Genomic DNA, 18,738 nt, shown 5'->3' with positions numbered 1-18,738 from the left:
GCTTTTGGCGACTAGATTTATGATTCAAAAATTATAAAAGTAGGAGAGACATGTGGAGATTATCCGGCTGAACAAAACGTGATCCTTCTCTTAAATGTGTGTCAACCACAGACCTTATTTCGAGCTATTTTCCAAAATCCTATGGAGAAATTGCATTGCGTTTTTGACGAAGGAACCGGAAGAAGTTTACATCCGGGTTTTAGGACGCGTCACTGCGGTTCTCTATTGTCTCCAGTGTAAATAAAGGTTGAATTAATACTTGGGGGTCATTTATTTAGTATTTGAAAGGCTCTGGCTTCCCCTAGTGGACGCTGTTATAGTCTATTTTCTGAACAAACACATTCCGTTTTCGCTTTTCAATTATCTGCATTCTTTGTTTCTTCTTCGCACATTCACAAAGACACACACTGTATATAGAAATGGAAGAGTGGCAGCATGTTATCCACTGCATGAAGTGTGTTGTATTTTTAAAGACCTGAGGAGGGTTTTTGTTCGTCGAGTTGAGTTTATGTTTTCCTGAAATGTGCCCCAACCTCGGCCCCATTGCCCCTCCCTCGTCATTGATTGGCTGCCTGTAATTAGGGACATCAAGTCAGCTATTGGAAGCCAGGATAGGACCGGAAACGAGACAAATTAAAAGATGAAATCCTAAAATATTTCAGAAGCTTCTTGAATGTTGAACCCCTTGCAGTTTTTTTTGTACATTTCATGTGAGGATAAAGAAGAGCTTTTGTTTGTATGTATTTGTTAACAAGTGATTGTATATTTGTTTCAAATGCATCCTTGATAGTTGACCTCAAGGAGTTTATCCTTGCAACAAATCTCATGACACTGGTGACTTACATGATGTCCCTGTATGGAACGTTTTTTGGAGAAGTCCGGATATGCACATACATGGTCTGAGAAGGACACACGATGTATACTGGCAGCTGAAATTGTCCAGAGCTCTGTCATCCACAATTAAATCTACATGTAGTGTAGGGGATTTTAAATGTAAGAGTGTTTTTGGCCACTTCCTATATTTTTCTCAAAAGGCTAAATACATGTACCTCGAAAATATGTTTTATGTGTATTCATCTCTTTTAATAAACAAAACAACTTTGATCTAGTAATCTAAAATCAATTATCTGTCAATCCATTTGTTATATTGTATTCGAATTATTCTGCCATGCTCAATTCCTAAGGGTTGACTCATTTGACTTTATCTCAAATTACGACGTGGATGTATAGGCGGCCTACTTCACTATTAATAAATCAAATCAGAAGACAGCATATTCGAGGGGGCTTTTATTTTGGAAGTCAATTCCCAGATTCCTCTACCATTCTGCGTGACTTGACAGTAAAGTCAAAAGTTGTATCAAATCCCCCCACCATTGGACGATTTATTTTGTAGCAGCAGGGAGTGGAGTAAACAAAGCTAGACAGCAGTGAACACTTTCCAAACACTTGAATAAAAAAGTCCGTCGGTAAAGGGAACCTTTCTGTACTGAGAGCCCGAGCTGTTCTGCTATGGACCCCAGCAAATGTGCCAGTGCACCTCCAGCGGGATGGTCTGGTGAGAAGTCCTCCATGGGCCATGCGCCCCCTCCGCCCTACCAGGACCAGCCGTACCCGGGGTACCCGCAGCCCGGCCCTGGATACCCTCCGCATCCGCAGGTATGCAGCCCAACACCGGGCCAATGATGACACTGCCAATATTCCATGTTCATGTTAATTTCCTCGAAAGTGGTCCTTTAATTTCATTTCGAAAAGCAATTTGAGAACATTTTATTTATTCAATCATTGCCTTATCATATATTGTTGTACAAATATAAGAAATGTATATGTTTAAAACTTCAGTAAATTAACTGTAGTCTACTAAATCAGTCTTGAAGGTTTTTTTTTTGTATTATTGTTAATGTGTTTTTCTTGACTGATAAGTAACTACTTGCTGTAAATACATGAATCACGTTTTAAATGATGAAATTAATGAGGATACTGTTTGAATTAAACGGATGATCAGTATGCCCTTTTTATTATACAGTATATTGAGGTTACATATATCTATGTGGAATCAAACAACATCCATAACCTAATCTGGCTGCTACTTAGACATTATTTATCTAATGTATCATATTCCAATAACTTGTATATAGACTCTTATTGCACTATTTGACTATTTGACTTTTTTACTATTTTTCTTTTTGTATTTACTATTTACTTTAACTATTTGTTAATGTTTTATTGTGTTGCACTGTTGGAGGAGCCTGTGAGCTAAGATTTTAATGGTCATACAATGTAGCTATGTTCGTATGATCAATAAAAGCCTTGAACCTTGAACATGAAGTCTCTGTAATCAGCAGGAAATACTGATGGTAAACAGGATAAGACTCCCTTAAATATTTTCTAACTTGTCAAAGTTCTGTTATTTTTCATTGTAAAATCTCATTTCATCATTGTATGGCTGTGGTCCAGTTCCAATAGTTTCATTTTATGTGAAGCCTCCACATCATCTGTAAATGACTCTACCCCTCCCAAACTTGTTTTCATGCTACTGAAAGTGAGTCTGAAGTGTATTTCCTGTGTCTGGCCTGCAGGGCTACAGCTCCCCTCCGCAGTATGGGGGTGCAGTTGGACAGCAGCCGTACCCCATGGGTCAGCAGGCCACCGTCACTGTCCAGCCCACAGTGTATGTGACCCAGGGCCCGCTGGCTCACCCTGTCAACGACCACTTGTGCTACTCCATCTTCACCATGCTGTGCTGCTGCCTGCCCCTGGGAATCGCTGCCCTCATCTTCTCCATCTCAGTGAGTTTGATCAACTTTTCTATTCAAAATGTCCTCCAACTCAAATCCTAATAATCAATTGCTTTGACAAAAAAATGCTGTATGTGTGGCTATCCCAGGATTGGACATCATTTCACCAGGTAGTGACGTAGCTCTGCTCTCATCTATGATAACAATCATGATACATTTGGGGGAGTGGCTTTTGAATTAAGGAAAGCCTGAAGCAAATGGCGTCAGTTTTGCCAACTTGGCTACTTTCTTGCAAGATTTATCAACTTTTAAAGCTTGTGCTGCTAGCTTCTGTCATTGGAGAAGAGGTAGTAACACTGGGCCGGGTTTTTTTTTATGGTTTCTAAAATTCTTCCCGCATTCTTGCTAGCTTCTCACAATGACTGGCTTAAGTCATTTGTGAGAGTCGGGTCAGCTTTACAGTGCTGACTTGAGCTTTTGAGGCACTTGTGATCCTGCAGCACTGTTGGTTTTGTGGTAATGATAGTGGCTTGATGAGATTGTTTTGAAAAGAGAAGCAACCTCTCATCCAAATAATAGTTTAATGTTGTGCTTTCTACCTTATCTGCCCCAGACCATGACATGTGGAAAACAAATTCAAAGTCTTGTGTTAACATTTATCTATTAAATATCATTATGTAAAGGACTAATTTTATCTAAAGAAATCACTGGTCAGCTCAATATCCAACACCTGAAAATAGTTGATTCAGGACACAGCAAACTCATTTATATGGGCATGGGTGTGTTAGCAGACTAAATGCCAAGTTTGGGAAAGTGAATGAGAGTTACTGAAAGGGTGGTGCTCTATAAGGAAGAGAGCAGAGGGAGGGAGCGAGTCAGATAACAGGTCGTATGTTGCCGACTACAGAACAGAGAAGATATTTTGTGGTCCTGAATTTTGTATTAGGTGAGAGAAGTTCCCTGGCCTGCGTTACATGTATATTTTGCACAATTGTATTTTTCACACTGTTCTTTGACATCCTCAGAGGTTTGTCTGGCAATCATCAAAGTATCAAGTTTCCTTGGTAATTGCAGTGTGTGGCAGTTGATTATGTAACAGTTATAATTCACAAAGTGTGTTGTGCAATTTAAGTCCAGCTTAAATAAGGCAGCCTTCACCAAACTTGGAATGTAGTTTTAATACATGAGAACTTTAGTAAAAAGTTAAACACCACAACACTTTGAGATTGATTCCCCAGGTTTAGGTCATCCTGTTTTTGTGTCGTCTATAAGTTAAGAGCTTGCTTTTGAGTGTGTCACATTGAAGTGGTTTGACATATGGAAAGGAAACATGTCTTTTGGAAGAAAAGTTATTTGATAGTTTCCATGTGGTCTGTGTTTAATCTTCCTCCAGAGAAGAAAAAAATACTCTTGTCTGACCTTCTCCGTATTTTCTTAAACAAATTAAAAGCCACATATCTAACAAGTAGGCTATTTGGCCCTGAAACATTGAAGCGCATTCACGTAGTTGACTTTTTGGCCTTTTTTATGTGCTGTGAAATGTCTTTTTTAAATGCAATACAATTCTCATGATGTTTTGCCGGTTTTCACACGTGATGATGGAATTTTAGATATAACAAGAACTTAAGTATGCAAATACTGTATATTACACAGAACAAAAAACATATTTTTGTCAAAGTATGTTTATATTTTTCTTCTTGGTATTGACGTTGGTAATGGACGTCTCTTCTTTCATGCATTACATGAAAACAACTTTAATTACCTTAACGTTGCTGAAGCCTTTTAATCTTTAATCGCTTGGAAAATAAGTGGCAAGATCAAGCATGATCCTGAAACGGTTAAAGAAACAGAACTCGAGTTTTGTTAATCATTCAGCCTAAGCTCACAAACCTCATGGAAACCCCCAGTATAACTTTGACTGTGTTCCTTGTAACTCTGCCTCCAGTTTCTCAACCTGCTCTCTAATCCTGCAGAGTTTATGCTTTTTCATTTAGCAGTGACAGAATATTACAAAAAATATTTGTTAAACATAGTTATGGCCGAAATCTAATTTACTTTGTTTTCAAGACAAGAATTTTGGTATAGTTTATTTTTACAACTAACACTTTCACGACCTCGGCAGACCCGTTTCTTCCTCTCATTACTTCTCATACTTCAGATCCTAAAATGTATGAAATGATCAATTCCTTTGCAAAGGGTCCACCAGAACAACAGGTAATGACAGCAGTTCCTTGTTCTTAAGAATATCTCGTAGTCAGATATTGTAATTGGAGACTGTGGTGGAAACTTACTAAGACAAACTAGTAAATAATAATAATGATGAGGAAACTTTCCGTTATACTGAAATGAAGATTCTTGGAATAAGACAGTCTTTTAGGGACTTTATTCTTGCAAGAAGGTACATCGTTAGAGAGTGTCAAGCAGTCTGCAACGAAGTACAAAAGTCACAAGGTCTGCAGAGGGTCTTATATCCACATTTTCACACCAAGAATAGAAGAGGGGCTGTGACAAACAAAAGATAAACATACTATATATATATAGTCCTGTATGGATATCCTCGTGGATTCATCTTCCTATTATACACACATGCATTTCCAAACATTTGGACTACCTATGTTGCAAATGTATTATCTTTTCAATTTACACACGGCATCTATTGCACGTCTGTCCGTCCTGGGAGAGGGATCCAAGAATCCAAGCACTTACTCACTAACTGGAAGCAGCGGAGCTCGGTAATAGGACTACGCCCAAAGGATGTGGAGTGGCGACATAAATCCGATAAAACCTGACACCCACTCACTTTCTCTGATCAGAATGAGCTCGCTAAACACGTATAGGCCATGCCATTAAGGCCACGTTTACACAGAGACGGACACGTTTCATGAGCTGATTCCATGTGGACGGAAGACTTTTTTGAAATTGACTAAGGTTAGTTTTCGTCTCCGTGTAAACGTGGCCTGAGTGTTAGGCAACACTGCAAGAGCACAAATGCCAACCAGCTGCCACCTGAATGTTAGTTTCCCCCCTTAGAAACAGCTACAAGGTCCTCTTTATTTGAGGAGGGAAGAATCACGCTTACCAAGTTTGTTGTTCCCCAAACATCACATTTTTTTCTGGTTTGTTATTGCAAAGGGAAGTTGAGTAATATGTTCAGTTCCCCCCCCCACAAATTCCTTTGTATTCAGGAATGCCTGAAAATGTAGAGCACTAAAGGAACCATAGTAGTGCCACATGAATTATTGGCATCCTGGGGATGCTAGGAAATGTGTTTAGGACACAGGAAACTCATTATCAACACGTCCAGAGGATCAGCCCTATTTTGGGCAAGGAACTGGAATAAATACAGGGGAGCCTCACTGAACTTCCCTTGAAAGGTAAAAGAGCACATATGACAAAAGGTAGGGGGAGGAAAACAATTCTGTTTAGTATAATGGTGTCCTCATTATGCAGTCTTTTATTGTGTGTCTCATTGTGTCCCCATTATACTCTTATGTAGCTGAGCTAACACAAGGGGACCTAGATGAAGAGATGCTGAAGAGACAAAGCCCTTAAGAGTAAGTTTTTGTTGATAAAACTATCAAAGCATTTGGCCGGAAGGCTAAACAGGAAAGGAGGCAGAGGCTAAACCAGGACAGGAAATGAGAGACAAGGAAAGGGTTAGTGGTGGTGGGGTGTAGAGCTGGCTGCAGGAATCTCTCACCTCACGTGATTTCTGTAAGTCCTCAGTGAAGGAGAGCAAAGTGACCTCTCAATCGAACCATTTTGGACTTAATTTCCCTTTCTTTTAAAATATTTCCTGCTGAGAAAAAAAGCAATATTCGCACTGCTCGCCATGCATTCATTTTGTGTGGACTTTGATAACGTCAAGAAAAAAGGAGTTACTTACTGCTGGACTCTGAATTAATTAAGAGTTGAAATTCTCAACACAGCAGCTACTGGAGTGTCCCGACAAGAGACTCTTTTGTCAGGATCCGACATAGCACTTTGTGTGTCTAGCTCCAAGCCATTCCTCGCTTCTGTGACGCATCATCAAACAGTCCTTTGTTTCCAAAAACATGAGCTTTAACTGGCAGTGGATGAACATCCAGATAATAACAAAGCCAAGATCCTTAATTCCTGTTATCTGCAGAACAAACAGTTCTAACCAACCTTGGTTCTGACATGAAAATATTCTTTGTCTACCGTTGTATTGGATTATTACATCCATTTAATCAAAGAAAATCACTTATTAAACCTATCCTGCACTATCAGTAGACCAAATATAAATGTTAAAAGTTACTTAAATGTTTAACTCTGCAATAGTTAAAATAATCCAACATCATCGTGAACATAATTAATTGTTGGCTGTTTCTGTATTTCAGAGGTTTGTTTCACCATATTGGCAGCTTGAGATCATTTCCCCTATGCTCCTCTAAACACTTATCAACATCCTGTTTTCCAAGATGGTTTATCTAGCCAACTCTCAGAATGAGAATAAATATTATAAGGCTCAGGAATGCAGCTCCTTCCGACTGCACTGCATGCTGTTATGCTGCCAGTTGAAGGGATTCAGGTCCCACTGAATCACTGAGCTGCAGACAGTAACATGAACCCAAACTGCTGTTGCCTGCTAGTCAAGATGGCCGAGGGCGTTGGGACTCTGCAGCATGGCATACTGTAAGTGATTGGCAGACCACAACAACAACAACAACAACAACAACATAGCAGGCCTAAGGTAAAGTCTTCGCTAAAGAAAAGTATACTTACTGCTTTTAAAGGTCCCATTACATGCTTTTCCGGTTATTACCCGTCCCCTTGTGTGTTAGGCTATGTAGCTTTTTATGCATGTAAACTGTCTGCAGAGTCACAAACCCTCAAAGTACACCCTGTAGCGAGTAAAACTCTAACACAGAAAAGACCTGCCTATGCTGCCCCAGAACGCCTCGTTGGAGATTTTTCTTCTTTCCCATTTTTTTCTTCCTGGTCATAGTGACGTAATGCTGCGGAGTTCCGCACTGTGACGGGGTTCTATTGTCCGTATGAAAACACTGGCCTAGTCGGTTGGGTTAAGCTCCAACATTTTAATAACAGCAGCAAAACATAAAATAACGAACCAGCACAACTTAAACAAAACAAAATAAATGTCCAAATCAAACCGTCCATCACTCATCAGAGTAAACATGCTCTGGTGTTGCCTTCTCTGCAACCATCTCCCGAACATGTCCCAGCTGTTGCCTTCATTGCAACATTCTTCCGAGTCATCCTCCAGGGCCAAAAGTCCAGAGCCCCTCCCACAGGCTTACCGTCAACAGGTGACGCAATTACCTCAAACCACATTGTCAACATAAAAAAATCCGACCCAAACATAAACAGGTTAACCACCTGTTAACATAATCATTTAACAAATTAACAAACGCACAATAAATAATTAATTGCATGGTTCCTTTTTAGGAAGAGAGCAGGAAATGTTTGGTGTGTGTGACTGTGTGTGTGTGTGTGTGTGTGTGTGTGTGTGTGTGTGTGTGTGTGTGTGTGTGTGTGTGTGTGTGTGTGTGTGTGTGTGTGTGTGTGTGTGTGTGTGTGTGTGTGTGTGTGTGTGTGTGTGTGTCGGCTGTCAGTGGCGGAGTCGGTCACTCATGTGATCCGCTCCGTCACATTATCCTCTCCCTCCCCAAGGTTGCCGATGTGCGGCAACCTGGAAAGGCAAGCAGCCACCTCCACGCTTTGGCAATGCGTCCAGACCGCAACAAACAGTTCGCATGTCCTCACCGCTCTGGTACGGTGGAATCTCCGCACCGCACAGTGCCTCCACCCAGGCGCCGGCCGATCAGGCTGGCCACCGGAGTCCGATTGAGGAAACGGACCACCAACCGGAACTGAAGTCCGTAGGTCCCGGAGCTTCGCCAACAGGAACTCCTCTCGCCCTGGTTCACTGGCCGACCCCGAGGCCGCAGGAGCCGCTGGGCCCACCCAGGACCCGTCCTCATCATCGCCCTCCGTCTCCCATGCCCGCTCCGACCCGGCAGCCGCGCTCTCCTCCTGCTGCTCACGCCGGAATCGTAGTCCCGTGCGCCGCTCCGCCGCCCAGCTTCCTCCGACTAGCCATCCCACTTCTGACACCATATGTTGACGGGGTTCTATTGTCCGTATGAAAACACTGGCCTAGTCGGTTGGGTTAAGCTCCAAAATGTTAATAACAGCAGCAAAACGTAAAATAACGAACCAGCACAACTTAAACAAAACAAAATAAATGTCCAAATCAAACCGTCCATCACTCATCAGAGTAAACATGCTCTGGTGTTGCCTTCTCTGCAACCATCTCCCGAACATGTCCCAGCTGTTGCCTTCATTGCAACATTCTTCCGAGTCATCCTCCAGGGCCAAAAGTCCAGAGCCCCTCCCACAGGCTTACCGTCAACAGGTGACGCAATTACCTCAAACCACATTGTCAACATAAAAAAATCCGACCCAAACATAAACAGGTTAACCACCTGTTAACATAATCATTTAACAAATTAACAAACGCACAATAAATAATTAATTGCATGGTTCCTTTTTAGGAAGAGAGCAGGAAATGTTTAGTGTGTGTGTGGTGTGTGTGTGTGTGTGTGTGTTCGGCTGTCAGTGGCGGAGTCAGTCACTCATGTGATCCGCTCCGTCACACGCACACACACACTCACTCAGCCTTATCTTTTCACAGCCGCGGTGCTGTGCGGAGCTCCGTACACACAACCACTCGGAGCTCAGGCTGTGTGTGAGCTCCGCGGTGTCTCGCTGTCTCATAGACCCCACGCAGCAACCAGGAAACAACACCAGTAATCCAGCTCACACTGTCCGCTCCTCGAGCCTCAAAGGGCGGAGCAGCGAGCCCCACAACGTCCCGCCAACACAGCCCCCAGATCCCGTGCAGCATTCTCATTTGTTTGTCATTACTGCTGTCATTTTCTGGTTGCTAACGCCATTGTAACACATAATAGTGATGTGTCAGTCGCGAACGAGCCAATTCTTTTGAACGGCTCTGAAGAAACACACTCCTCAATGTCCGTTTTGGTAGTTTAATGACAAGGATGACGACACCCTGAAACAGAGCAATGCAGCAAGATAAGCTGACAAAGTACTACATCCATGCATGTCATGACCAATACAAATATATACAACGACACAGAGAAACAAAAGTGGAAACAATCTTACATGAATGAGTGGATGAACGTCTCAACTCGAGGCGAAGTGAATGAACAATGTTTGAACTAAAATGGCCGCTCGGCACTCCCGGGTCAGAGCACGGCATATCCGGACAGCGACAGCAGTGACGCTGCCCTCTAGTGGCCGGCGATAAACTCTTCAGGCTCTTTGGTACGAACGAGGGGAACCGAGTCGTACTTGGTAAGAGCCGTTCTTTTTATCGTTCAATCGTTGGGCCTACCTGCCAAAATCCACTCGCCTTTTAAAAAGCATGATTTTGTTCCGCAAACGTATTCTGTGAAGACCCCCCCCCCCCCCTACTCTGATTGGTAGGTTTCAGCACAAGGAGTGAGATGGGGTGCGTCTTAACGGATTACGCGCGAGAGAGAGAAGTCATAACAAGTGGTACAGGACAGGTAGGCGACGTGTTTTTCGGATGGAAAATTAGCCGCAGCAGCATTTGGATGCACTTCAACCAAAACCCAGGCAGATATAAAGCCACCATTTGGGTCTCACCAGAGTACGAGACTTTAAAACAAATCTCATTTAGGTGGGGGATTTTGAGACTGAACTAGAGAACCCTTTGAAGTTAAAATCCCACAAAGCTAAGTTTGGTGAGGCAGGCATCATTGAAGTCGGCTGCAGCCTGTTTAGCGTACACATGAGCAACAGCCGCCACATGACATGAGCACACGGAGGCTGTGTCCCTGCATCTGTAAATGTGTTCAGTACGAAAGACAGGTACACGTGCGTAAACTCATGCAGAGACCAATGTCACAGAGTATAATGCGTTCCCCCCTGTTGACTTAGCCATCAGCCAATCAGATGAAGGCTCATGGCTGAATAGGAGTCAAGCTGTTGTCGTGAAGGTTTGGGGTTGGGGTTGTTTTGTGGAGGGAGTGTCATCAAATGTTCCAGCAAATGGTCAAAGTGAAAGACTGAGTGGAAGATACAAAACACATGGCTGTGTGGCGGGTTTTCACCATGTGGAATTAACAGGCTTCCTCCATGGTGACATTCATTTTGTCTTTGTGTGTGAGGGGCTTTGGTATCTGTTCCATCCTCTCTTTCATCAGCTCTTTTCAGTTCTGCAATTTTCTCACAAATATCAGCCCCCTTCTCTCCCAACCCCATCCTTCCTCACAATGACTCAGACTGCTCTCATGCAAACAGAGCCACAGACAGGCTCTCCACTCACGAAGACGGAGCACATCCTGCAGAACTACTGCAGCCTACAATATAACACATTGTACTTGACATTTAAGGAGAAACTGTAATCCAAGAGGATGCAGTATCCATTGTTTTTTATTTCTGAACTCGACATGCGGATAGAAGATGAATACCTCCTCTGTGGCTCCTCCGAAGTTGTTTATATCCTGTTAAAGATCTTTTTGTTGAAACATTTCCTCATAATTTCCTAGAAGTTTCCTGGGATAGCGCGTGTTATATTAAACGTATTCATTCTGCCTGTTTTTGCTCTAAAGATACGCTTGGTCAAAAGCCAAATTAATATTATTTTACGTATTGGTATCATAGGTGGAATTTGACAGCTGACAGGAGGCAGACAGACTTTTTGTTCCCTTTTTTATTTTTTTTAAGAAACATGCTCTCTTTTTATGCTTTTTAATTCGTTATGGCTACTGATTTACATGCAAAATACATGTCTCAATCATGTAGGTGTAACATTACCGAAAACACAGATGTTTATTTTGAAGATATGAATTGTGAAGTGAAAATAATCCTGCTCTGCCGTATCTCCTCCTATGCCTGTGTCGCTCAGGGCTGACCACCAGACTCTCACACTCTGTTCAAAGACGTGTTTATTCTGAAAGGCTGTAATGTGGCGACTATCTCACATTCACACGCATTACGTTTCTTGTCTTCACATCAGCTTACATTTAAAATATGTTCTGGCCCACAGGTTTCTAATATACATCCATGGCTTACACACTGACAATAACGCTCATGGCCCAGCCCCCCTTGATTTCGTCCTCGATGCCAGGTCTGATGCTACTTTGCAAATAAGTTTAATTTAGCTAATTAAGTTTGTGCGCTCCACATAACATGCTAGCGCACGCACCGGGCGGAGGAGGTGCAATTTAGCCTCCCTGGCCCCACTATGGGGTGGAAGATTAAAGCCCCCTAACTGAACGAGCTCCTTAGACCCTTGGGAACACAGGAGGGGTTCGGTCTGAGTGTCGCCCGCTATGGTCACCCCGGATCAATAAGCAACTTGGGTGCAGCTCTGACACTCTCTTACCCAAAGTCAAGGCAAGTAGCAATGCTGTCTTCCACGACAGTGCTTTCAGGGAGGAGAGCTCCAGAGGCTCAAATGTTTCTGTGACCAAAGCCTCGAGCACCAACGGCAGGTCCCACTGCGGGGCGGAGGCGTGCACTACTGGGCGCTGCCTCCTGACCCCCGGCAAAAACCGCGACATAAGCGGCTGACTGAAGGCTGACCTGCCGCCAAATCCCTCATGGCAGGACGAGATGGCTGCTGCATGTACTTTAATTGTGGAATGAGCAAGCCCTCTGTCCACCAGTAACTGTAAGTAGGACAGAATAGAGCCCATCGTACAAGATAGGGGCTCTATTCTCCCCTCTTCACACCATCGCTGGAATCCCAGCCACTTTGGCCTGTAACAGGCTGTGGTGGATCCCGCTCTTGCACCACTGCTTTTTGCAGATGATGTGGTTCTAATGGCTTCATCGGTCTGCAACCTTCAGCACTCACTGGATCTGTTCGCAACCGAGTGTGAAGCGGCTGGGATGAGGATCAGCACCTCCAAATCTGAGGCCGTGGTTCTCAGCAGAACAATAGAATAATTTTATATAATTATTTTTCCAAGTATGAACTATTCCCTAGAGCAGTAGCTGTACATCTGTTAGAGCTTTGCCACCAGAAAGGGTTAAGTTCATATCACGTCTAAATAGTAGTCTTAAATGGAGAGTATTTCTGGACGTGGAGAGGGCTACGACTGGTTGTCCTTTTCGTACACATCACTGCACAATGTATAACCAACATGGCCTTCATTAAATGTAAGACACACGGATTGCCTTCAGCTGATATTTAAATGCATTTATCTTAACTATCCCCCTTATTTAAAGCAGTATGTTGTACCCTACTCACCAAATCATCAAGTTAGACATTCTGTCCAGATTTATTTCTCTGTCCCCTCTGCAAAAAGATCTATTGGCAGAAGAGCGTTCATGTTCAAAGCCCCAACAGACTGGAATACTTTACCTGCTGCTATTAGATCTCTTGCATCATTGTGTATGTTTAAACATTATCATCTCACTTTCAACGGGTCTGCACTTGTTATTGATGAAACTGTTATTGATGAAACTGATATTGATGAAACTGATCTGCTCGACTGTCTCTCAAATTGTTGATTGTAATGATTGTATGTATTACTTGAATTGTACTTAACAGACTGTACGTGGTTTGTCTTGTTTGTCATGTTTTGCTTTTTGTCTTTTTGTTTATGTGCTATATGGGCACTCACTTGTCTCGCTAAATGACGATATGGGTTTTGTCATACAACTGTCATGGCCTTCATATGGGCCAGAGCGCAGTGGATAAAGCTTGCCGCATTGAAGTACTGTGACATACTATGTATGCAAGAGACATTTTTGGAAAAACTGAACTCTCTCAATGATCATTTCCATGGGGCTGGGGAGTCAACAACTGACTTTGGCATGGGAATAGTCAGAGTAAGGATATCAGGGGGTGTGGCCATCCTGTGGAATAAGAACCTTGACTCATCAATAAATGTGGTTGGGCTTTGTGCCGACTAGTGCATTTCAATACAGTTTACTCACAATGACAAGGAATGTATTATTCTAAATGTGTATACACCCTATGAATGTCATCAGAATGAGGATGAATATCTAAATAGGCTTGCTTTCATTAATTCCTTCATTCAAAGCAATAATTATTCTTGTGTGTATGTCATTGGGGATATGAATGCAGATATCTCAGACAGGAACTCATTATTTGCCAAGCATATGGCTCAGTTCTGTCACGATAACAATTTTATATTGTCAAGCAAGGTGCTTTAGCCTGCAGATAGCTATACTTACATTAGTGAGGCCTGGCATACTACGTCATGGCTTGACCATTGTATTAGTACAGCTGATGCTCATGCTTCACTTGAGTGTATGAGCAGTATGGGACAGCAACGACTGATCATATACCTCTTGATATGACATTAAATGTTGAACATCTACCTGGGCTAACCAGAAATGTAAATAGTGCTCAAACAGAAAAACTAGACTGGTCAACCCTCACAAAGGAAGACTTTACAGTACATCCTATTATGCTCAGACGGATACATCCTTAACTAATATTCTATCTACCTAGAGATGCAATTATGTGTAGTGATGTTAATTGTAAGGATGCAAAGCATAGGAGTGATATCTGCTCCATGTACAGTGATATAGTAAGTGCTCTGTATGAAGGCAGTAAGCCTTACTACAAACATAACAATAAACACATAACATCAGGCCTGGCTGGAATAGGTATGTAGCTGAGTATCATGCTGAAGCCTGTGAAGCCACCAAATCATGGGCTATGGCAGGCAGACCCAGACAAGGGTCTGTATTTGAGTACAAGAAGCTTACTAATGCAAGATACAAGTATGCTATCGCTTCATCTGTAAAAATGAGCAAGCCATGAGGGCCGATTCCATGGCTAAGAAGCTGCTAAGTAACAATGTTATGGATTTTTGGAAAGAAGTGAGGGCTATTAATAAATGCAAAATATCTCTACCATGCACTGTTGACGGAACATCCGGAACAGACAACATTGCGGAGTTATGGCGACAGCATTATAGTACCTTATTCAACTGTGTCCAAAGTGAACTGTGTAGGGTAGATGATATTGATAACAATGAGTCAATGGTGATAATGGCACATGAGGTGTGCCAAGCTATAAACAAGCTGTCTGATAACAAAGCCAGTGTAGATCATATTTCTGCTGAACATCTTAAATATGCCAGTGTAAAGATAGCTCCTCTCCTTTCTATTTGCTTTACTGCCTTTATGAGTCATGGCTTGTTACCAGACTCAATGCTGTCTGTTCTGTTAGTGCTAGTTATTAAGGACAAAGCCGGTAAAGTGGGAAGCCTAGATAACTATAGGCCCATAGCGTGAGCCAGCATACTGTCAAAAGTCCTAGAAAGAATTCTGCTGGACAGATTAGATGACTTTATTAACTCAACAGATAACCAGTTTGGCTTTAAGGCTAAACATGGCACTGACTTATATACACCTTAAAGGACATGGTTAGCAAATATAGAGGTAATAACTCATCAGTTCTTATGTGTTTTAATTGATGCTTCTAAAGCCTTTGATCGTGTTAATCATAGGAAGTTATTTGATAAACTGAGTCAAAGCGGGGAGCCCAAATACATTGAGAGAATTCTGGTCTACTGGTATGCACCAGACTGTGCAAGTCAAATGGGGCAATAGGGTCTCAGCCCCATTTGGGGTTAGCAATGGTGTCAGACAAGGTGGAACTATGTCCCCAGTTATTTTTAATTGATGATCTGCCCGAGCGACTGAAAGCCTGTAATACTGGATGCATGATTGGTAGTACTCTAGTGAACCGTATGCAGATGATCTTGTTGTGCTGAGTCCATCTAGCGCTGGTCTTCAGAAGCTCCTGACTGTTTTTTCTGTGTATGGTGTGGAACATGAGATCAAATACAACGTCAGTGCTGTTGTGATCTTTAGAACCAAAGAGGATAAATGTCTAAAATGTCCTGATTTTAAATTGTCTGATATTAATCTTAGTGTCTGTAATAAGTTAACATATCTTCGACACTTTATTACAGAACAAATTACAGATGATGAAGATATTTATAGGCAATGCCGCATGATGTATGCACAAGCAAACATTCTCCTACGTAGGTTTGGTGCGTGTACAGATGGAGTGAAGATGTCTCTGTTCAGAGCATATTGCACACCGCTCTATACTGTATATTTGTGGTGAAACTACAGAAAAGCAACGTCAAGTAGCTTATAATGATGCCATGAGAATATTGCTGAAGAGACCTCGATGGTCGAGTGCAAGTGAAATGTTTGTGGCTGCAGGAGTCAATACTCTACAAGCTGTTTTAAGAAATCTCATTTATAAATGTATTTGCCTGCTTAATGACTGGTAATGAAATCCTCGTGGCCTCATCAAACATAAGATTTAGTACTACACGCTACCAATCACAGCTGTGGAGACATTGGTATAGTTGTGTCTTTGTAGGACACTGATTTAAATTCTTCTTCTTTTTATGCTGTGTATGTCATTTATTATATGTAATGTCTTGTCTTTTATCTGGACCCTGAGTCTGTAATAAAGTTTTGATTGATTGATATTTTAATGGGCTGCTCCAGTTGCCTGAGCTGAAGCATTTTCTAGCTTGTATTGCCTACATCTGGACGTGAATTAGCATTATTCTTTGATCAATTTGTCATAATTTTTGTTTGAAGCATGTTAGAGATGACTTCTTGGATACATTTTATCCATAGTTGGCACTGCTTTTAAACAGAATTCTATTAGGGTATGGAGCTATGTTCAAACAACAAAATCTAAATAACCTGTTTCTAGTGTAATGAAAAAAGTAAACATAACATGACCAAAAAAGGGGAAATAAACTGTATATAAATGTGTGCGGAAACGTTGGCTAGCTAGCTTGTGTTTCCTCATATCTGTCTATTTCAAGTTACTAACTGTATTGATACTTAGTCATATTAACTTAAAATGTATGTCAATGTTGTTATTGTAAGTTTAAAGTGTATTTTAAAAGAAGTAAGCTAAATACTGACTTCATAAGAAAACATTTGATTTAATACCATTCTAGGTTTCATTGCTTCATCCCTGAGGTCTGGCACAGCTCTCGCTAATGTTAGCAATATGCCATGTGCTTTGATAATGTGATGCAAATGTATGGTTGTCACAGATTCAGTGCATCAATCTAACCATATTATAATACCATATACAAATGTTCATGTGTTCACCTCACTTGTATCTAATTGGAAAATATATTTTTCACTTTCAGACCCGTCAAGCCAATCACGTTGGGAACCAGATGGAGGCGGAGCACAACAGCAAGTGGGCCCGTATCCTGAACCACGTGGGCCTGGGGATCGGTATCGGCTTCACCGTCCTATCCATCATCTTCTACGTGGTTATGCTTAATATGCATAACAACTAAACATATGTTCAGTCCCCACTCTCATTTTACATTAGATTTTCAGAGCACACCAAGTACATAGGTAGTGGTCAAAAAAGATTTTGGTAACAATTGTATTGATATTTAAATAAAAAATGTATGGCCTTGTAATCCATTACTCTAAAACACTGTAGAGAGTAACGACAACAAGATTCCAAAGATTCATATTTCTTCAGCCTGTTTTTGTGTTTGGGATTTATTTTCTATGAAACGTTAAACATCATCATGTTTTGGTTGTAAAATATGTTTCAAAATCGATGCCTTAAAAGTTCAGCCATAGACTAATGTTGCTTCAACCTGTCCAAAGACTTCCACTCAAGTATTATACCAAGACTTATATTTCATGTTCAAATAGCAAAAGATTATCAAAACTGTGTCAAATTTCATTTTTGGTTATTGTTTTGCAATAGAAAAGGATTTGTCTGATTGTCCGATGGGCTAAATATAGCTGCCCTTTAAAAAGATTTGTTGACTGTAAATATGTATTAACACTCTTAAAAGTATATGCTAAAGTAGAATGTCATTTTTAGACTTCAAAATGAAATGCTGAAGAAGTAAAAGATGAAATTATGAGCCTGTGTGTGTATCTGATCGAGTGCACACTAAAAGGGATCTACTCTTTTTCCGGTCATATTAGGATTGAACCAAAGCTCTCTTTTTAATTCCAGCTAAACAGGAATTCAAAGCTTCACAAAACGTGGCGACAGTGGTGCCAAAATGGCTGATGCAGCTAATGGTTCCATCAGTGGCTCTATTTTAAAAGCATATTGTGTAAGGGATGATATTGTTTGTCATGTAATGTCTGTATGTGCTTTTCTTAACCAAAGCCAAATCATTTGACTGTATACCAGATTTCTTTTTAAATAAAGTATATTAAATGAAAGAAACACTTGTGCTGTCTGTAGAAGATGATATCTCAATGTACACTGAAGTCTTTTATTTCCTGTAATCACATGAAAAAGCACCTCTGTTTTTCATTTAAATAATTAAATAAAGGTAACAAAAGGTATGTTTGTCTCTGTAAAAGTGGTTCTTACGTTAGAGGGTAGGAAAAATGGGCTCCCTGCCAGTTTCAGGTATAGGTTCAGGTCTTATTAAAGTATTGCATTTCATTTATATGATAATAGATCATTTTAGTGTCCCTTCTGGTTTTCAATCGCATTAGGATTGTTATAACAGCAAACAAATCCACCAGACTCCTTTGTCAAAAACAGTCTTACAGAAAACAACTTGCTGGTTTACTACTTCCTACCTTTTTTTTCTTGTTAGCTTGTTTGTGTTTCTATAATTACTGCTTTTGGTCAAAGGAGTAATATCTGGTATGTGCTGCCACGGTCAAAAGCAGCATTTCTTTGCTTCCTTCTATCTATTTTCTTTTTCATAACAACCACCATGTACTGTCGGTAATGTACTGAAAAAAGCTGCCCTATTCCTTTTTTAAGTTCATTCTTTGTGGTATTAAAACATCTTACAAAAGCCTTAAGGGACAAGGCAGAAACCCTGCTATTAAAGAAAAATCATTTTCATAGTGAACATGAGTAGAGAAATATCAGCACAGCCAAATATTTGGGAGTCATACTGAAACTATTCTCCAAGGCTGTTACAGTAAATGT

At 41.2% G+C, this 18,738-nt stretch overlaps 1 protein-coding gene across 1 annotated transcript; it reads left to right on the top strand.

The window, feature by feature from the left end:
- Positions 1 to 1,366: 1,366 nt before the first annotated feature.
- On the top strand, positions 1,367 to 18,134 carry LOC117460591 (uncharacterized). Its single transcript, XM_034102122.2, has 3 exons — positions 1,367 to 1,656; positions 2,577 to 2,786; positions 16,952 to 18,134. The coding sequence occupies exons 1-3, from the start codon at positions 1,510 to 1,512 to the stop codon at positions 17,105 to 17,107; spliced, it is 513 nt and encodes a 170-aa protein (XP_033958013.1). The 5' UTR covers positions 1,367 to 1,509; the 3' UTR covers positions 17,108 to 18,134.
- The last annotated feature ends 604 nt before the right edge of the window (positions 18,135 to 18,738 follow it).

Source organism: Pseudochaenichthys georgianus, chromosome 16 (assembly GCF_902827115.2).
Source record: "Pseudochaenichthys georgianus chromosome 16, fPseGeo1.2, whole genome shotgun sequence".
Taxonomy (NCBI): domain Eukaryota; kingdom Metazoa; phylum Chordata; class Actinopteri; order Perciformes; family Channichthyidae; genus Pseudochaenichthys; species Pseudochaenichthys georgianus.
The sequence above is the reverse complement of the archived record's forward strand: the minus strand, read 5'-3'. Positions and strand labels throughout refer to the sequence as shown.

Coding starts and splice junctions, on each gene's coding strand:
- LOC117460591 (XM_034102122.2), top strand. CDS start 1,510: ATGGACCCCAGCAAATGTGCCAGTGCACCTCCAGCGGGATGGTCTGGT. Junction 1,657..2,576: donor GATACCCTCCGCATCCGCAG/GTATGCAGCCCA, acceptor TCTGGCCTGCAG/GGCTACAGCTCCCCTCCGCA. Junction 2,787..16,951: donor CCCTCATCTTCTCCATCTCA/GTGAGTTTGATC, acceptor TTTCACTTTCAG/ACCCGTCAAGCCAATCACGT.